This window comes from Capsicum annuum, chromosome 5 (genome assembly GCF_002878395.1).
Source record: "Capsicum annuum cultivar UCD-10X-F1 chromosome 5, UCD10Xv1.1, whole genome shotgun sequence".
Taxonomy (NCBI): domain Eukaryota; kingdom Viridiplantae; phylum Streptophyta; class Magnoliopsida; order Solanales; family Solanaceae; genus Capsicum; species Capsicum annuum.
In genome coordinates this window covers 170727953-170749126 of record NC_061115.1, presented here as the reverse complement: position 1 = coordinate 170749126, position 21174 = coordinate 170727953, and the positions used below count along the sequence as shown (strand labels likewise).

Below are 21174 nucleotides of genomic sequence, written 5' to 3'. Positions count from 1 at the left end.
ATTTAAACTCATTTCAAACTTTATTTTTATCATTTTTATGGGCTCGAAGCTTGGAGAAACACTATAGGTTCATAATTGAGAGTTAGAATTGGTTATGGCTTGATTCTTCAATATATTTTCGTTGTTAGTTTGTAAGTTTCTGACCTTGATTGCGTCAGTTTTATAGTTGTAATTCTTGATTTTCTTTGGATCTTCTAGACTATTTTGGGCACGCAATTGGAGTCTGATCATGCTCAATATTTAGCATGATATCCTTATCTTACGAGAAATATAATTTGGATTCAATTTCTGAATTTCATAGGGGGGTCTCATGGGTGAATTTTGATTCAACTTCAAATTCGGAGCATAAATTTGCAATATAAATATCTTATTTTTAGTTGAACACCTAAATTACTACTTTAACAGCGTGACAGTGGTCGAAGCTTCTCGAAAGAAAAAACTTTAATTTAGTGTAGAGTGGGTGCGTTCTTCGGCATTCAGATAGGCTACGGCTTACCTACTTTTAGATTTTACTCATTTAATGTATTAGTGTAATAATTTGATAATTGTTGGTGAGATATTGTGGATTGAATAATTTATTTAGGTGTTTATGTTCTTAATACGGCTAAAGGGCCTTAAAGTAGAATCTCGTCTTAGAACTTTTAGGCTCCATCGTCGCTTTTTTTAGGACCTGAATTAGAGTGCATAGTATCTACAGGGTTGGACTTAGATGTCTTATTCTAGTTTCCAATAGATCTTTGCCTTAGGTTGAAATTCTCGAGTCTTGTACCTAGTTTTACCGCCCTTTCAGATGATTCACCTTAGGTCGCATATTGGTGGCCTGATTATTGATATTGAATTGGTTTATCACTCTGATATACTTGTTTGATTTTGTATCCTTGACATATTTGTAATTTGGTCTAAAGTATTATTTTCAACTTGATAAATGGGATTTTGTATATTTTAAATGAATCTGACTTTCGAAAAAAAATGGTCTATTTAGTTTGGTTCAAGTCAGCGCACCTAAGCTTACTTCTTATTATATATTTAGTCCCAATTCAAATTCGAACATGCATTGTTATTAATTTTTGGTGGGGATGCTAGTTCGAGTCTGGGCGTAGATTGTTATTAATTTTGAGTTGTGAGTTAATTTTGAGTACGAACAGGATTTATGAATATAACTTGAGGAAGACTATATGGTATATTTACTGCATATCATGATATTCTTTCGCATTACATACTATTGTACCTGGTCTACATTAGTATTACTTATCTTTTGCATTCATCGGGCTTATGAAAGCTCGGTTGAATTTAATTATTGTTATGTGTATTTACTGGGCTTATGAGGGTCCGGCTAGGTCATAGTAAAATGCTTATTTATGCTTTTTAAGTTATTTACTTATATTTCTCGTAGTTGTCTTGACTTAGCCTAGTACCCGTTTTTCTGACCTTTTCTCTTACATTTATCGTATAATCACACTTTATTATGTCTTAATTTTATTTGATCTCAGTTTGCTTATGATGCCTTCTAAGTAACGTGTGTTTTGATTTTTATACTACACTTCTGCATTATTTTTCTAATGCAGATCCTCATACGAATCATTGTCACCGACATCATCCTCATATGGAGTTGTTGATTGGAGATTAGGATGAGCTTTTGACGTTTAGATCTGATCTATAGGTCTCTTCATCTTAAGTTATGTAAGTAGTTATTATGATCTATGTATTTTCTCCTTAATATGTAAATACATATACATGTGTTTGTAATATTAATGTTATTTGTTGCTTTATCTCTACACTCCTAGTATATAGTTAATCTCTCAGTTTTTAGTAATGACGATGGATTAATCTGTAATCTCCTAGAAAATTAAGATGTCTTACCAGATTAAATTATATAAAAAAAAATTGATGTTGTCTTAGGGTGTGATTAAAGAGGAAATTATTAAATACATAAACTGAAGAGAAAGAGATGAATGAGGTATTAAATTTTTTTTAAAAAATATTAAATGAGAGAAAGTACTTTGATCTTAATGAAATCATTATGACAAGGAGGGAGTACTGAGTAGGATTTTTACATCATATTTGAAAACAAACACATATAACAATTCTATTATTTATTTACTCCTTAATATATTATTTAATCTTATATTTGAGTTTATCTTTTTATTTTTCAATCTTATTTGGTTCTACCTTTTTACTTTTCAAACTTATTTGGTATCAGAGCCCTAAGATTTTAGAAAATAAAATTTATTTATGTTTATGAATATATTATTTGAACCTATGAGAACATATAAGAGAATACCTAGAACATATGACAAAGAAATAATAATAAACAAAGAATATTATTGATATCTCAAAAAATTAAAAGAGCTAAATTTGAATTTATACAATTCCTTAATAGAACAAAGATATTTACATATTAATATACAAAAAAAATTGAGAAGTACATATAGATCAGATTACAGAAATTCAATAAAATATAAGAAAAATAGAAGTCAAAATATCAAAAGTAGATTCCAAAATAAATTATTACATACGAAGGATAAGACTAGAAACTAAAGTAAGAAAAAACTAAGGTATTTATCTTACTTAATTTATGACTACATATCAAAGATAAAAACTAAATTGAACAAATTATGTCCAACATATATTAGAATAGATCAAAATAAACAAGAAACAGAAAAATTAGAGAAACTAAAAACTAAGATATGAAAGCTAGAAGCTGGACTCATAAAATATTTACAACTAAGATATAAAATAACTAAAAATAAAACGCAACAGATACCCTAATACGTGTAATTTTAGCAAAATAAGTAAAAATTATTAAATTCTAAAATATTATACAATGCAGGAGTTTTTTCTTTAGAAGCACAATTATATAGACATTATAGAGAAGAACAAATATGTGTTATTGACGATCACACTGTTGCTATTATCGTCAAAAACATATATTTGTTCCTCTCTATAATGTCTATATAATTGTGCTTTTGAAGAAAAAACTCCTCCATTATATAATATTTTAGGATTTTAAAACTTTAATTTATTTTACTGAAAAATCTATGTATCTTTGTCTACATTTATTACTTTTTTTGGCTATTGTTTTGAAATCATTTTTAATGTATACATCAGCCGAGTTAACATATTATTTTCTAGTCTGTGTTGAGCGAAGCTTATCCTTGACTTATTTGTGAATGTTGAAAAAAAGATTCATAACTGTTTTTTTTAGTAATTTTAATTCTTTCTTTTTGAGAGGTTACTTCTAATCGTTCTAATTGTTCAATTAATTCGTCTATATTTTTGTCTTGGCTAATTTATTTATTTGATTGAGTTTTTTCTTTAATAAGTTTTTCTAAAATTAATTTTCAATAATAAGAATGTTATTGTGCTATTTTATTTTATTGCTAATGCGTTTGTTCTTCTTAGGGGCTGCTAATTTTGACAGTCCCTCTAGGTTTGGTTGATTTTGTTCTGTTTTCTTTAAAATCTTTATATAAAATAGATCATTCATGAGAGAGCTAATTTCTTAATTTGTTCGATATCTTTTCTCCATTCATGTAACTCTTTTCAAAAATTATTTATTTTAGGATACTGTATGATACTTCTTTCTTTACTATTTAAGATTTGGACTTTCTATCTATTCCTGATTGTTGAATTTTTATGAAATCAAAGTATTGTTCTAGTTTGTCTAGAAGTTTCTTTTGTTTAATTTGCAGATCTTCAAGGATTTCTATAATTTTTAATATTCTCGTATTATCTTTTTTAATGATTTCTCCTAAGTTTATTATAAAATTTATCATAGTATTTAGCTGTTGATCATCTCCTTGTAATACATGTTTTTCATTATTAAAATTACATCTAATAACTGAATTATCCTTCAGCCGTTTGTATTTTTTTTCTGTTTGTATTTTTAAATCTAAGCAGTCTAGTTTCTTTAGGGTATGTATTGTATTTTATTTTTAGTTATTTTATATCTTAGTTGTAAATATTTTATGAGTTTAGCTTCTAGATTTGAGATTTTAGTTATTAGTTTCTCTAATTTCTCTGGGTTTTGATTATTTTGATTTAGTCTAATATATGTTCGATATAATTTGTTTAACTTAGTTTTTGCCTTTTGATATTTAGTCAGATTAAGCAAGATAAATATTTTTATTTTTTCTTACTTTATTTTCTAGTCTTATCCTTCGTATGTAATAGTTTATTTTGGAACCTACTTCTGATATTCTGACTTCTATTTTTCTTATATTTCGTTGAATTTCTACAATCTGATCTATAGGTACTTTTGGGAGGATTTTTACTATATTAATGTATAAATATCTTTGTTCTATTAAGAAATTGCATAAATTTGAATATAGCACTTTTAATTTTTTCACAGGGTCTAGGTATTCTCTTATATGTCCTCATAGGTTCAAATAATATATTCATAAATATAAATAAATCTTATTTTTTAGAATCTTAGGGCTCTGATACCAAATAAAATTAGAATTCTTTTACTGATTGTACCAGGTCTTAGGAATTCTTTTTGTGTGTATTGTTCGTTTCTCTACTATTGGTGTGCATGCTTCATATATTTTTTTCTATTAGTCTCCTTATTTACTATTATCACTCTGTTTTTCTCTCTTCCACCCGTTAGCTCATTATTTGTCATTTCAAACTGTGGTTTTGGCTTACCTACTGGTGAATTATATGATAGGTGTTATCACGACTTGAATTTTTGAGTTATGCTAATATACCTCTCTCATTATATTTTGGGTCCAAATATACTCTTCTTGTTATATTATGATATAATGTGTCCTTGTACTTAACATATTGACACATGACAGGCCTAAAACAAAATAATCCATCCAGAATTTAAAATATTCAAATTTTAATTTAACCCGCCCTACCCAGACCCAATTAACTATATTCAATCTCATAATTGTTGTAATAATCTCTACATCAATAAAAAAAGTCCAAATCATTGTCGTTAAACTCAATGAACACTATTACAAATATTTGTGATCTCATCAGCGAATATCCTACTCATACTCTGACTCCATTGTTGCACTATTCGATGCCTAAATTCAGTCCTTATTATGTTAAAAAATAGAGATAAAATGAACTTATATCGGATATTCATCCTTCAGACCATACACATGTGTGTGGTACTATTGCTTCATTGTCGCCTTGTTGCAGAACAGAACTGCTAAAGCTAAGCACAAAGTGAGTATCCTATTTGATGCCATTAGAAAGAAATCTTGTTCAATTATTTGTGCTTATTATTTATCAATTACCATGAAGAGAAAGTCTTAATCAATTATTTGTGCACATGATGCCCCTCTCAGCAGCTGCTCGCAGACCAAAATTGCTAAGGCTAAGTACAAGGCGGGTTAATTTAATTGAGTCTGGATGGGGTGAGTTAAATTAGATTTGGATAGTTTATATTTGGGATGGGTTATTTTGTTCCTGCCCTACCACTTGTCAGTCTGTTAATAAAAGGGCAAATCAATGTCATATTACAACGAGAGGGGAATATTTAGATCCAAAGTACAACAAGAGGAGTATATTTAGATTCAAAGTATAATGAGAATTATATTTAAACTATTTTAATATTACAAGAATATATTTGGTCATTCTTCATAACAAAAACGTCTAAATTTGTCCCTCTATCTGAAATTGTTCAATTTTATCTTTCATTTATAATTTTATTCAGGTAAAAAACTTGAGTTTGTAATCTAAATGAAACAATCATTATTAATGCAGGAGCTTAAATGACGGAATATATAAACCATTACTCCAGCAAAGATGTTGGGGACAAGATAGAAAGCACAAACTAAATTATGGAGACAACAGGCAGAAGATTACCATTATCAGTTAAGACCTAAAATGAGTCATTATAAGAAGTAGAAGAAGATAAGAGAGCAAGATCATAAGTTATGTAGTTTGAGTGTTGAAGTCACCGGGTGTTGTGACATTTATATGCACTTCTTCTATTAACAAGAGTGGTCTTAAGGCGATGAAGAAGTGGAGTGGCCAAGTGACATTTAGTTCAGAAACAAACTATGGCAGTAAGTAGGTAATCATTGTGTGTCTGTGTGACAAGATCATCTCTTGTGACTGAGTTTTTCATTAGCCTCAAAGAACTGATAATTGAGTGCAACCATTAAAGGTATTCTTTATGGAGAAACACTTTCTTGAATTCTATTTAATTTAAAATGAATGAATGAAGAGGATATTTGATGTATATAGATAAAGAGAGGCTAAACTATCTATGTTTCTTTAGAAGTTTCTCATGCAAAGATTAGGAGAGAATCAAGAACTAATGGCGAAAGAGTGACGTTTACCCAACATAGAGTAGTAGCATCACATTGAATCTATAAATAATATTCTTCGTATATGAGATATGAATGGAATATTGAACCATCAATTAAGGTAAGAGGATTCAAAAACAAAAATAACGGGGGAAGATTGCGATTTTAATATTTAAAGTTATTAAAAAGACTCTGATATAATCCTGATTGGCTCCAAGTCATTCACTAAAAGTCAAACCCGGGAGCTTCAAAGGATCCAAGGATTGTTCATGAAGTGGGAGGTACTTAAAGAAGCCTCTTTACCATCAAGAGGGTGTTATTTGTTGATGATCGCACTCACATTGGTCCAAGAATCGTTGGAGGAGGCAAGCAAAGTCAAAATGGGGCTAGAAATCCCCTTGGAAATGACTTGTGCCCAAGGTGCTTTGGATCTACTTTTGATCTACTCTAGCATTTCAAGAGCGGATCAAAACAGCTCCTAGTGGGACTTATCTTGCAATTGGATTACTTTTGGGCCCTAAAATTATAATAATTAGCCTAAACTATAAATATTTTTTAGGCTAGCTCATTCTCTTGGTTTTGCTTGATTATTGATGAATTAATGAATGCTTCTCCATTGAGTGAGAGTATTGGACAACTTTTATTGAACTTTGATTTAGAAACATTGGTTTAGAGGGCGTTCATCTCCCTCTTGGTCACCGTAGAAATTAGGTGTTTGATTAGATTGTAATAGAGGGTATTAGAGTTTGACATACTCTTTTATTTTTGGTTACTTCTTTTCTTGTGCCTAATTGTCTATCTTATCGATTATCTTTACGTTTTTATATCGTCTTTAGTTTTCGTAGTTCAATTCCATATTATTTGGTATCAGAGCGGAGTTTGATTTCCTTCCTACAAAGTCAATCTTGGGTTTAGTCGTCTAAAAAAATCAAAAATCACAAAAAAAGGTTATTATTCACGTTTTAGGTCTTAGGTCAAATTTGAGTCTTTGATTTTTGTGTTTTCTTGTGTTTCTATTGTTAGATTGCATTCCCTAACACTATACAAGTCTATAAACCAAATTTGAGTCAAATCGGAGCTTATTTAAGAGTTCTATCCTTGTTGAAAGATGGGTTGAAGACGTTTGAAGTGAATTGAAAATCTGAAGATTTTGGTGAATAATTTGGATAAATTGATGTTTGGAATGAGTTTACAAGGATAAAAAGTACCTAAGTTTAAAATTTCAACTCATTCCAAGCTCCGGAGAAAAAGTTAGAAAGATTGATGTTCTTAGTGGTCTTGGTGTGTTCTTGAGAAGATTGTTATATTCATATTGAAATTTATCCAAAAGAAGGTGTTTGATCTAAAAAGAAGGAAGAAAAAGAGCCAAAGGGTGTTTGTGTTTGAGCATCTAAAAAGATTTCAAGAATATTCCTAGAGAAAATTACACAAAGGGCATCAAGAAGGACATTTTTGGCCTTGGAACAAGCAAGGGGCGGCCAACATGCCCTTGACCTACGCCCAAGGTGTGCTGCAGCTGTTCCCAGCCAACTACCGTACCTCAAGGCAGTGTCTAAGTGATCTCCTGCATCCAACCTGCGCTGGAAGTGCGTTGGAACTACTGCCACAGCTTAAAACAGTGAGTAACTTTCCCCACCTGCGCTGGAAGTGCTCTAGAGGTGCGCCCAAGGTATGTACCTCCCAAACGCATGTCAAGACTTCCCAACGTCCAATTCAAGTTTCAAATGCATTCTAGCACTTCTAAACTCCAATTTACTCAGGTTTGATTCCTTAGTTTCATTCCTTGATTCATAAATTAAACTCTTGATTCTTAAAACTATCAACAACTAGTAATCCACCTACTAAGTTGGATGATTAGTTCTTGAGTCCAAATTCTTTCATCATCCCATTTCTTTCAAGATTTTCTCTTTTAATATTGTTGTTAATTCTTGATCCAAATCCTTATATCTTTATTTGATTCCATCAAACAAGAATCCAATTTGATCAAGACTAGAACTTGACACCTCGATTACCACACAAAGTATAAACCATCTTTCAACATTTGTGATCCAAGTGTGAGGTAAACAGAGGTGTGAAGAGTTTCTGAGGTTGATTTCTCCAACGCTAACGTATTTGTTGTTTGTGAGTGTATTTCTTCATAGGTACAATGGCTACAAAAGGAGAAACTTCGCAAACAATGGATAACCACTCAACAAATACTATCTTAACGGCCATTGAAACTCTCAGTCGTAAAATTGATTCTATGGGCGCTAAGATAAACTCACTTAATCTTAAGGTGGATTCTCTTGAAGGGAGTGTATCCCTCATTAGTGAAAGAGTGAATATCGTGGAAGGTAGACAAAACACGTCCCTTTCCATATCTTAACACTTTCATGCTTTAACTAGTGGGCATGCTCCAAATCCTTCGGTTCATATTTCCTCAAAAAATCGCCACCAAATGATCAATCCACCAATACAAGCACATGATTCTATTTCACAAGCCACTACATATCCATAAAATTGAAATCCCGTTAGACCACTCCAACCTCAATGCAACCAAATACAACATAATGAATCTCGAACCCGAATGCCCCAACCTCCACTTAACCGAATTTCCCAATTCCAAGCACTCCTTAACCAAAACCAACCCCTCCAAATAGACGAGGAAAAAGGAGAAGAAAAACAAGCGGACTTTGGAGCATTTGATGAAGCCGACATGTTTGTAGAGGAAATGAGAGGCAGACCAATGGATTAATAAGGTTATCGAGGTCGAGGAGAAAGATTTGATCCAGTGCCTAATGGTAGAGGAAACTTGGGAAACTGACCTCAAGGTTATGATCAATGGAACCAACAAGGTAATAGGGATCGAGATATAGGTATCAATTCAATCAAGGTTAGTCTTCCAACTTTCAAAGGCGAGAGTGATCCCGTAGCTTATCTCTCATGGGAGTCCTCTTATGAATGGATCTTCTAAGTTAATCATATCACCGAAGAGAAAAAGAGTTTCTATGTCATAGCCCATTTTAAAGGGTACGCCAATACATGGTGGGATTATGTCGATATTTGGAAATGTGTTAAATGAAGGACAACCCCCTTCATAGGAAGCACTGAAGGTATTCATGAGACAAAGGTATGTTCCGAAGAGGTATAGACATGAACTACTTGCCAAGTTGTACAACTTGAGGCAAGGTAGCAAGAGTGTTATGGCCTATTATGATGAATTCCAATAATTGATCTTGAAGATCGACCATCGAGAGAACGTGAACCATGACATGATACGCTTTAAGGTTGGATTGAACAAAGATATCTCCTTATACATGACTATCCACAAGTTTTATACCATAGAAGAAATCTTCCAAACGGCCTTGGAGATTGAGGAGGATATCAAAGAAAGGGCAACTTACAAACTAAAAGGGTACTCATCTACCAACACTTGGAGTAAAAGTAAAGAGGTAGAGAAATCCTTATCGGGCTGGAACAAGAACAAGGACTACAAGTCCAATGACAAGAAGCTCGTAGAGAAGACCAATCCAAAGTACCCGCCAAGGAATGAAGGTAACAAATATCCTACTCACAATCCTAAAGGTTTTTAATATTTTAAATGTCAAGGGTGGGGACATAAGGAAAGTGAATTTCCAACCAGAGAAATGTGATCCTTAAGAAAGGGAAATTGTATTACCTTGGAGAATAGGTGGGATTGGAAGATAAGAATGATGAAAAAACCCAAGATAGAGAGAGATCCCAAGAAGTTGAGTAAGTAGAGGAGGATAATGAAGATGTTTGGCCTCAAGATGGAGAGTATGAGGTTCCAAATTATGTTATGAGGCGTGCAATGATTAGTAAGGTGATAGATGACCCTAATCAAAAGGAGAATCTATTGCATATTAAATGTCTTATAAAGGACAATGTATGCTCTTTGATCACTGATAACGGAAGTTGTGCTAATGTGTCTAGTTCAACTTTGGTTGATTTCTTAAAGTTTCCCAACACTAAATATGCCATACCATACAAGCTTCAATGGTTAAATAATTGTAGTGAGTTGAAGGTGAGTAGGCAAGTGGTGATTCAATTTAAAGTCGGGAATTATCATAATGAGGTGCATTGTAATGTGATACCTATGCAAGCTTTTCATCTCTTGCTTGGGAGACCATGGCAATATGACCGTTCAAGCAAGCATGATGGGAGGACTAATCGGTACTCTTTTGAGTTTAATGGTCAGAAATTCACTCTCCATCCTCTTTCGTCATCTCAAGTGAATGAGGGTCACCAAGAATTGAGAGAATTGAAAGAGAAGGGTAAGAAACAAGGTGAGGACGAGGACCAAATTGAGGAGCGAGATTAAGAAGAAGAGAGGAGGAGGTCAAAAGGGAAGAGACCCTTGGTGATGTTGGCTAGGAACAAAGATCTTTTCAAAGAGCATGATGGCAAAACACCCATGATCCTCCTAGCCCATGATTTTCATGCTAACCACTCTACTTCTTCTATCCTCATTTTATTTTTCTTATTTTGCAAGATTATGGAGATGTGTTCCCAAAGGATCTTCCCCGAGGATTACCCCCACTTCGGGGACTTGGGCGTCAAATTGATTTTGTGTTGGGTTCTCAATTACCCAATAAACCTGCCTACCGAAGTAATCTAAAGGACACAAAAGAGCTCCAAAGGCAAGTTGAGGAACTCCTTAACAAGGGATACATCAAAGAAAGCATGAGTCCATGTGCGGTTCTGATATTTCTAGTGCTAAAGAAAGATGAAACATGGCGCATGTGCATTGGTTGTCGAGCCATCAATAAAATAATGGTAAAGTATCCCACCCAATTCCCCGTTTAGATGATATACTTGATGAGTTGAATGGTCCATGTGTGTTTTCTAAGATAGATCTCAGGAGCGGGTACCACCAAATTTGGATACAATCGGGTGATGAGTGAAAGACCACATTCAAGACCAAGTTTGATCTATATGAATGGTTGGTCATGCCTTTTGGCCTCACCAATGCTCCTAGTACCTTTATGCAGTTGGTGAACCATGTGATGAAATCGTTCATATGGAAGTTTGTAGTGGTATACTTTGATGATGTTATAGTTTATAGCAAATCCCTTGAAGAACATGTCTTACATTTGTATGATGTGTTTAAAGTTTTTAGAAAAGTGAAGTTGTATGCTAATCTTGAAAAATGTTCTTTTGGTGTGAATGAAGTTATTTTTTTGGGATTTGTTGTGAGCTCAAGAGGAGTCGAGGTGGATGAATCTAAGATAGACGCCATCAATAATTGGCCAATTCCAAAATCCATTAGTAAAGTAAGAAGCTTTCATGGGTTGGCTAGTTTTTATAGGCAATTTTTCAAAGAATTTAGTACCATCGCCGTTCCCTTGATTGAGATGATCCATAAGGATAAACCTTTTAAATGGGGTGATAAGCAAGCCAATGTATTTGAATCTTTGAAGGCTATGTTTAGCTCTGCCCCCTTATTGCAATTACCTAATTTTGATAAGATATTTGAGATTGAATGTGATGCAAGTAAGGTAGGAACAGGTGTCGTCTTAATACAAGATCATAAACCTATTGCCTATTTTAGTGAAAAGCTCAAGGGCACAACTCTAAATTATTCCACCTATGATCTAGAGTCATACGCCTTAATTAGAGCCTTGGGTAATTGACAACATTATTTGTGGCCCAAGGAGTTTGTGATTAGAACCGATCATGAATCTTTGAAATATCTCCGAGCCCAAGATAAACTCAATAAAAGACATGCCAAGTGGATTGCTTTCCTAGAAACTTTTCCTTATGTAATTCATACATAAAGGGAAAAGAAAATGTGGAAGCCGATGCATTGTCTAGAAAGCATGTACTTATCTCTACATTGTCTTCTAAATTAATGGAATTTGAGAGTCTAAAGACCATGTACCTCGAGGACCCTAAATTTTCTCAAATCTATCATGATTGTGAGATATGGGGTAGGGAAAGGCGGGAGAGGAATAATGCTTCTATGCCATACTCCAAGTTTGATGGTTTCTTGTTCAAAGGAAGAAGGCTCATGGAGAGAATTGTTTGTAAGAGAGACACACGATGAGGGTATGATGGGTCACTTTGGAATTGACAAGACCCTTGGAATCCTAGAGGAACAATTCTATTGGCCCAAGATGTGTTAAGATGTTGCTAGAATTTATGGAAAATGTATGAATTGTAGAAGTGAGAAATCCCACCTTCTCCCTCAAGGATTATATACCCCACTACCCACTCCTCAACACCCATGGCTTGACATCTCTATGGATTTAATTTTAGGATTGCCTAGGACAAGGAGGGGTAGAGATTGCATTTTTGTTGCGGTTGATAGGTTCTCTAAAATGACCCATTTCATTTCATGTCATAAAATTTATGATGATTCTAATATGGCTTCTTTGTTTGTTGAGCATCTTGTCAAAATACATGGAATTCCTCGGACCATTATTAGTGATAGGGACTCTAAGTTCCTTAGTCACTTTTGGAGGTCGTTGTGGAGTAGGCTTGGCACCAAATTGCTTTTCTCAACATCTTTCCACCCACAAACGAATGGGCAAACGGACGTGGTAAATAGAACCTTGGGTTCTATGTTGTGCTCCTTAGTTAAAGGAAAAATAGCCTCTTGGGAGGACCACTTACTTCTAGTTGAATTTGCTTATAATCGTGTTATCCATTCGGCTATTGGTATGACTCTGTTTGAATGTGTTTATGGTTTGAACCCTCTTACCCCTTTAGATCTCACTCCTTTTACTAGTGATGTTGTGATAAGATTAGATGGAGATAAGAGGGCATAAACCATGAAGAATTTGTACAAGAAAATGAGAATTCGCCTTGAGAAGAAGAATCAAAAGATGGCCAAAAGAATAAACAAGGGAAGGAAGCGTCTTGTGCTTGAACCGGGTGATTGGGTATGGGTGCACCTTCGGAAGGATAGGTTTCCAACCTAAAGAAAGTCCATATTAATGCCCTGAGGTAATGATCCATTTCAAGTACTTGGAAGGATAAACGACAATGCCTATAAGCTTGACCTTCCTTCGGAATATCAAGTACACAATACCTTTAATGTGTGCGATCTTTCACTCTTTGATATGATAGAAGATGATCGCCCTTTGAATTTGAGGTCAAATTCTTCTTAAGATGGAGAGGATAATACAATTCAGATTGGCTCCAAGCCATTCACTAGAAGTCAAGCCCGGGAGCTTCAAAGGATCCAAGGATTTTTCATGAAGAGGGAGGTACTTGAAGAAGCCTCCTTACTATCAAGAGGGTGTTATTTGTTGATGATTGCATTCACATTGGTCCAAGGATCATTAGGGGAGGCAAGCGAAGGCAAAATAGGGCTAGAAATCCCCTTGGGAAGAACTTGCGGCCAAGGCGCTTTGGATCCGCTTTGGATCCACTCTAGCATTTTAAGAGTGGATCAAAACAGCCCCTAGTGGGACTCATCTTGCAATTGGGTCACTTTTGGGCTCTAAAATTGTAATAACTAGCCTAAACTATAAATACTTTTGAGGCTAGCTTATTCTCTTAGTTTTGCTTGATTATTGATAAATTGATGAATGCTTATCCATTGAGTGAGAGTATTGGACAACTGTTGTTGAACTTTAGTTTAGAAACATTGGTTTAGAGAGAGTTCATCTCCCTCTTGGTCACCTAAGGAATTAGGTTTTCGATTAGATTGTAATTGAGGGTATTAGAGTTTGACATACTCTTTTGTTTTTGGTTATTTCTTTTCTTGAGTCTAATTTTCTATCTTATCGATTATCTTTACTTTTTTGTGTCGTCTTTAGTTTTCATAGTATGATTCCGTATCACTTTCTTCCAAGTCAAAACATTCAATAAGTTTAATAAATATGAAACCATTGACGTTAGAAATAGTTGGGGGAGGATGTGAAAGTCCAATGGAAGCTTAAAGGGAGTGATTAGGGTGGAGAGAGAGGAGGAAGTCGTGGAATTAGTCATGGACTGATACCAAGTTGAATTTTTCAAGCTAATATGTTGTCGTAGATTACATGAGACTTTTATTGTGTTTATTGTCCCTATTATAGAGAAGTAATACAGATAAACTAAATATTGAAAATTAAAAGTTAGATATAATATTATTCTTGCATTAACAAATTGTCTCATATTTATCATTATGATTAGCAGCGTTTCAACATGAAATATGTGAATTTTATGTGTCCAAATGATGATATAGAAAAAAAAAAGGTCCAAATTCACCCAACCTATGGCTATAGTTTCAATTACTCTCAAGTTAGAGCTTCGTTAGGGTTCAGGGGTTCAATTTTTTGTTTATATAGGGACAAATTTAACTCTTTTACGGAGAATAAAATACTAATCAAGAGGGATCAATATATATATAGATAGATAGATGTATATGTATATATATACATACATACATACATACATACATATATATATATATATATATATATATATATATATATATTACAAAGAAATATGAAACTATTAGACTAAAAACATGAAAATAAAGAACTGATGGTAACTTACTCGACATTTAATTCCAGAATGTGTAGCAGGATTTTTGAGCTTTTGAATATTCTCAATCAACGATCTTCTTGATTCATATGATGCAAGTTCACAAGGGGGCTCTAGGATATTATATTGATAAATATCCTTAACCAACTGCATTAGTATATCAATGACTCTTAACTATTAACTTGGCAATCAAAATTATTCTTCCAAAAAGAAGCTCCCAAAAGAAATGATTGAGATCGTACCCACGCAGTGTGATTTAAAAAAGAGCCACAGACGTCGATTCTTGTTTTTTGTTTGTTTTGATAAAAAGGAAAAAAAGGACTGAGAGCTTACCCACTCTATCATAATCATGTCACTAGAACAAAGTGAATTGGTTGGACCATTATGTAGGTACTCTCCTTCACAGTTATTCACTGATGACTATTTATGAAATTAAGACACAGTTAGCAACGGATTTCAAGGAATGAATTAATGGTATACTACCTCTGGTCCATATTTACTTAATTTGTGAAGCAATGCACACCTATTTAAAAAAATAAGACATAAATTAGATACTATTTTCCACTTTTATCCTTTTAAAGTCAAATTAAGATCATAAATATGAGTAATTAAGTCTCTTGAACTCAAAATGAAGAATAAAAACGGAAAAAGTTTCCAACAACTCTCTTGAAGATTGAACAATTAAGTTATTAAGAACAATAAAAAATGACTCACAAATTAATAATATGAATTAGAAGGAGTAAATTTTACTTTATTGCATCAAGGTCATTAAATTGCACCCCTATTGTTTTAAAATAAAGCCTGAACACCCCTCTTAAAAGAATTACTCATTGTCAGCCTTGTTATAAAACAAGAAAGAACAAGAAGAAGAGTAGAGAGAATAGAGAGAGTGCTTCTTATTTCTTCTCTTGAGGGATGATTTATAATGAAGGAAGCCCTTCTATTTATAAGGAGAATTTGCCCCTAATTTTACACTAAAGACAAATACATCAAATCCTGATAGACATCAAATAAATCTTGATAGATCCTGATAGATATTCACTATAATTGATATATATCATAATACCCCCCTTGAATGTCTAACAATACGCATATATGTTACCTCATTACAAACCTTACAAAGAAAATCCAGTGGGACAAAACCTTGTAAGGGAAAAAGAGTACAACGCGTATTAACTCCCCCTAATAAGAACATCCTTGATTCTCTGCATTCCGATCTTGTGCACCATCTTCTTGAAAGTTGTAGTTGGAAGAGACTAGGTGAATAAATCAACCACATTGTCACTTGAATGAATCTGTTGTACGTCAATATCATCATTCTTTTGGAGCTCATGTGTATAGAAGAGCTTTGACGAAATGTGTTTCATTCTATCTCCTTTTATGAATCCACCTTTCAGTTATGCTATGCATACTGCATTATCTTCATATAAAATTATGGGTATTTTGTCATATTTCAAGCTATATTTTTCTCGAATGAGATGTATTATGGACCTCAACCACACACACTCTCGGCTTGCTTCATGAATAGCTATAATCTCAGCGTGATTCGATGAAGTGGCTACGTTAGACTGCTTTGTTGATCTCTAAGATATGGCAGTACCCTCACATATGAATACATAGCCTGTTTGAGATCGAGCTTTATGTGGGTCGGATAAGTACCCAGCATCAGCATACCCAACAAGATCGGAACTGCAATCTTTAGAATAAAATAAGCCCATATTGGTAGTTTTCTTTAGATACCGTAATATATGTTTGATCCCATTCCAATGTCTCCTAGTAGGAACAGAACTATACCTTGCTAGCAAATTTATTGAAAAGACAATATCAGGCCTTGTAGTATTTGCAAGATACATTAGTGGACCAATTGTACTAAGATATGGTATTTCAGGACCAAGGAGTTCCTCATTCTTTTCTTAAGGTTGGAATGGATCCTTATTCACATCAAGTGATCGAACAATCATCGGAGTACTTAATGGATATGCTCCATCCATATAGAATCGTTTCAACACCTTTTCTGTGTAGGTAGATTGATGAACAAAGTTGTCGTTTGCCAAATGCTCAATTTGCAAACCAAGGCATAACTTTGTCTTTACGAGATCTTTCATCTCAAATTTTTTTTTTAGGTAATTAATTGCCTTTTGAAGCTCTATTGGTGTTCCAATAAGGTTTATGTCATCGACATAGACAGTAAGTGTAACAAACTCCGACGTTGTTTTCTTTATAAAAATACATGGACAAATTTCGTCATTGTATAACCTTCTTTAGATAAATATTCACTAAGACGGTTATACCACATGCGTCCAGATTGATTCAAACCATACAATGATCTTTGCAATCTAATGGAATACATTTCCCTAGGGTTTGAACTATATGCTTTCGACATTTTAAATCCTTCAAAAATTTTCATGTATATCTCATTATCAAGTGATCTATATAGATAGGCTGTTAACACATCCATCAAATGCATTTCAAGTCTCTCATGGACAGTGGAACTAATAAGATAACGCAATATTATTGCATCCATAACTGGTGAATATGTCTCATCATAATCCACACTAGGCCGTTGTGAAAATCCTTATGCAACAAGGAGTGCTTTATACCTTTGTATTTCATTTTTCTCATTTCTTTTTTGCACAAAGACCCATTTATAGCCAATAGTCTTAACATCATTAGGTGTTTGAGTTATAGGTCCAAAAACTTCACGTTTGGCAAGTGAATTCAATTCAGATTAAATTGTTTCTTGCCATTTTGGCCAGTCATTTCTTTGTCGACATTCTGTGAAAAATTGAGGTTCAAGATCCTCATTGTCTTGCATGATTTTTGTTGCAACATTATATGCAAAGACATAATCCACTACTATTTCAGATCGATTCAAATTAGTTTCAACATCACTTGAATTTATGGATAGTTCCTCATTTTCTTGAGTCTCAGGCTTATTGATTCCTTCACGGATATCAACATTGCTCAAATCTTGAGATTTCATATGAGGATCTTTTGCAGTGTCATCTTGACCATTTGTTTTTCTTTTTCTAGTATTTCGATCCTTAGAACCTAATGGTCTGCCACGCTTCAAGAGTGCTTTAGATTCATTAGCTATGACTCTAGTGGATGGTCCTTTAGAGACATCAATTCGAATTGAGACATTCTCTGTAGGAATATGTGATTTGGTGATCCTTTTCAGATCAGTAAATGCGTCCGACATTTGATTTGCAATTTTCTGCATATGAATAATCTTTTGTACTTCTTGCTCACAAATAGAAGCACGTGGATCAAGATAAGATAGTGGTGGATTTTTCCACAAAATTTCTCTTTTGATATCACTATCTTCTCCCCTAATTTGGGGAAAAGTATCTCATCAAACCGACAATCTACAAATCGAGCAGTGAACATATCTTCCATTAATGGTTCAAGATAGCGAATAATAAAGGGTGATTCAAACCCAACATAAATTTCTAACCTTCTTTGGAGCCCATCTTGGTGCGGTTTGGTGGTGCTATAGGTGCATATACATCGCACCCAAAAGTTCTCAAGTGAGATATATTAGGCTCTTGACCCAAAACCAATTGCAACGGAGAAAATTTATGATAATTTATCGGTCTAAGATGAACAAGTGTTGCAGCATGCAAAATTGCATGACCCCAAATAGAAGTGGGCAACTTAGTTTTCATCAGTAATGGTCTTGCTATCAACTGCAGACGTTTAATTAATGACTCAGCAAGGCCATTTTGAGAGTGAACATGGGGTACAGGATATTTCACTCTTATCCCAATCGATAAGAAATAGTCATTAAATGCTTAGGATGAAAATTCTACTGCATTATCAAGGAGAATAGACTTAATTTGATTATCAAGAAATTGTACCCGTAATCATATTATTTGTGCCAACAATTTTGCAAATGCCAAGTTGCGAGATAACAAAAGACACACATGAGACCATCTAGAAGAAGCATCTATTAGGATCATGAAGTATCTAAACGACCCACTTGGTAGGTGAATTGGTCCACAAATGTCCCTATGTATGTGTTCCAAGAACGCGGGGGACTCAATCCCAACTTTTATTGGCGATGGTATCACAATCAGTTTGCCTTGATAACAAGCATTACATGAAAATTCACCATTCGAAAAAACCTTCAAGTTCTTTAATGGATGCCCATTTGAATTTTCTATTATTCATCTCATCATTATTGATCCAGGATGTCCCAGATGATCATGCCAAAGTATGAAAGTATTGGAATCAGTAAACTTCCGATTTACTATAGAATGTGCCTCAATTGCACAAATCTTTGTCCAATACAGGCTAGAAGATAAAGCAGGAAACTTTTCAACAACACATGTCTACCCAAAGACATTCTTGGTGATACCAAGATATTCAAGATTCATCTCATCAAATGTCTTGATATGATAACCATTTTCACGGATATCTTTAAAACTCATCAAGTTTCTTCAAGACTTGGGAGAGAACATAACATTATTTATGACGACTGTAGTTCCCTTGGGCAAGATTATAATGGCTTTTTCGAAGCCTTCAATCAAATTAGCGCTACCAAAAATTGTAGTAACGTTAATCTTGTCCATGTTTAGATGAAATAAATATTTCTTGTCTTTGAATATCGTATGTGCAATGCCAGAATCAATCAAACAAATATCTTCTTGAAAATTATCCATATCTTCAAATAAAATGACATACACCAAATAAGATATTTATTAAATTTTGGTACAAAGTGAAAGATTATGAATTGTTAATCATACTTTACTAAGCAATTAAAAATATGTCCAACTCAAAATCTCATAATTTTCGGACACCTTAACATTAACCCCTATAATTTATGCAACTACTAAAAACTGCCTCTTATTAAATCAAGCAGCTAGGCCAAATTAAGTACAATATAATTTGAAAATATTTCTAAGTAATTAATACATAGAGACAAGGAAAGTAAAATAATTCAACTACATTATTGTTCTAATGACTATGCGAGGACAAATTAATGTTAACAATAAAGTTTGTAGTAAAATTTATAGCTGTGTGTACTTTGTTTTCAGGTCACTTAAAAATATTTTATTATTTTATAAGAATATAAGTGCATGGCCACAATTTTCCTGCTGGTCAAATTGTAGTTCTATTTATTCTTGTCTTTAAAATATTTTCAACCCCTGTACGTATCGTTTCATTTTTTTTTAAATAATGACAAAATTAAAATTCAATTCACTTCAATAATAAATTACAATAATATAATTGAACTAATCAATATGAATTAAAAATCAATACTCATGCAAACAACTATTTTTACATGATTTTTATTCTCTAAATCTTAATAAAAATAAAACAAAATTAAAAATCATTCATTCTTTCATATTTACGGAACCATCACCAATAAAGTGATCAATCTTTCCTTTAGGATGCTCGTAAAAGTCTGTTACATCCAAGCATGTGATGTCAACATTATTTTCAGAGAGAAAGTTAGCCTCCGGATTCCTCTCTTTCTTCTTTAATGATGCTTGATAAAGATCAACTAAGTGCTTGAGAGCACGATAGTCACATGAATAATGTCCTTTTCCACCATATTGGAAACAAGTAATTGCTTCATGTTTCTCATCTTTTTTCTTTTTGTTTGATGAATGATTAACACCCGGAACAAGGTTTCTTTCTTGGTCATCATGACCACGACCACAACCATGTCCACGACTAGGACCGCGACCTTTTCCATGCCTAGCATAGTGAGCGTGCACATCATTCACCTCAGGGAATGGTGCAGATCCAGTTGGTCGGTTCTCGTGATTTTTCATCAATAAATCATTATTTTGTTCAGCTACGAGAAGATGAGAACTCAGTTCAGTATACTTCTTGAAACCTTTTTCTCGATATTGCTGCTGTAATAGCATATTTGAGGCATGAAAAATGGAGAGCACCTTTTTCATCATATCATCATCATTGACTGTCTCTCCACATAGTTTTAATTGAGAAGAAATTCTGAACATGACAGAATTGTATTCATGAATAGACTTATAGTCTTGAAATCTTAGATGCATCCACTCATATCGTGCTTTCGAGAGGATGACTATCTTTAAGTGGCCAAACCTTTCTTTTAGACTATTTCACAATACGAGTGGATATTTAGTAGTAAGGTACTCAATTTTTAGAACTTCATCAAGATGATGACGCAAAAAAATCATAGCCTTAGCACGATTTTGACTAGATGTTGTATTTTCATTCTTTATGGCATCTTCAAGACCCATATCATCTAGGTGGATTTCAGCATCCAACACCCATGAAATATAGTTCTTGCTCGAACTTTGAAGGGCAACGAACTCACACTTCGTAAGATTGTTAGCCATATGGAAAAGGGGAAGAAAAATAATAATACCTTAGCCTTAGCCTTCAAATTTGAGACAGTAGAGTCTCGTGCTGATAACGTGTTATAAAATAAGAAAGAACA

At 33.6% G+C, this 21174-nt stretch overlaps 1 protein-coding gene across 8 annotated transcripts in view; it reads right to left on the bottom strand.

The window, feature by feature from the left end:
- Positions 1-21174, bottom strand: part of LOC107870929 (serine carboxypeptidase-like 19) — a 66248-nt gene that overhangs the window by 3647 nt on the left and 41427 nt on the right. For 4 of the 8 annotated variants that reach the window (XM_016717627.2, XM_016717628.2, XM_016717630.2 and 1 more), the window contains 2 exons: positions 15075-15161; positions 14754-14888 (listed from right to left, as the gene is read on the bottom strand). In XM_016717627.2, coding sequence (XP_016573113.1) covers positions 14754-14888; positions 15075-15161 — 222 coding nt within the window. The remainder of the gene's footprint in view (positions 1-14753; positions 14889-15074; positions 15162-21174) is intronic. The other 4 variants (XM_016717629.2, XM_047413263.1, XM_016717631.2 and 1 more) reach the window with 1 other exon arrangement.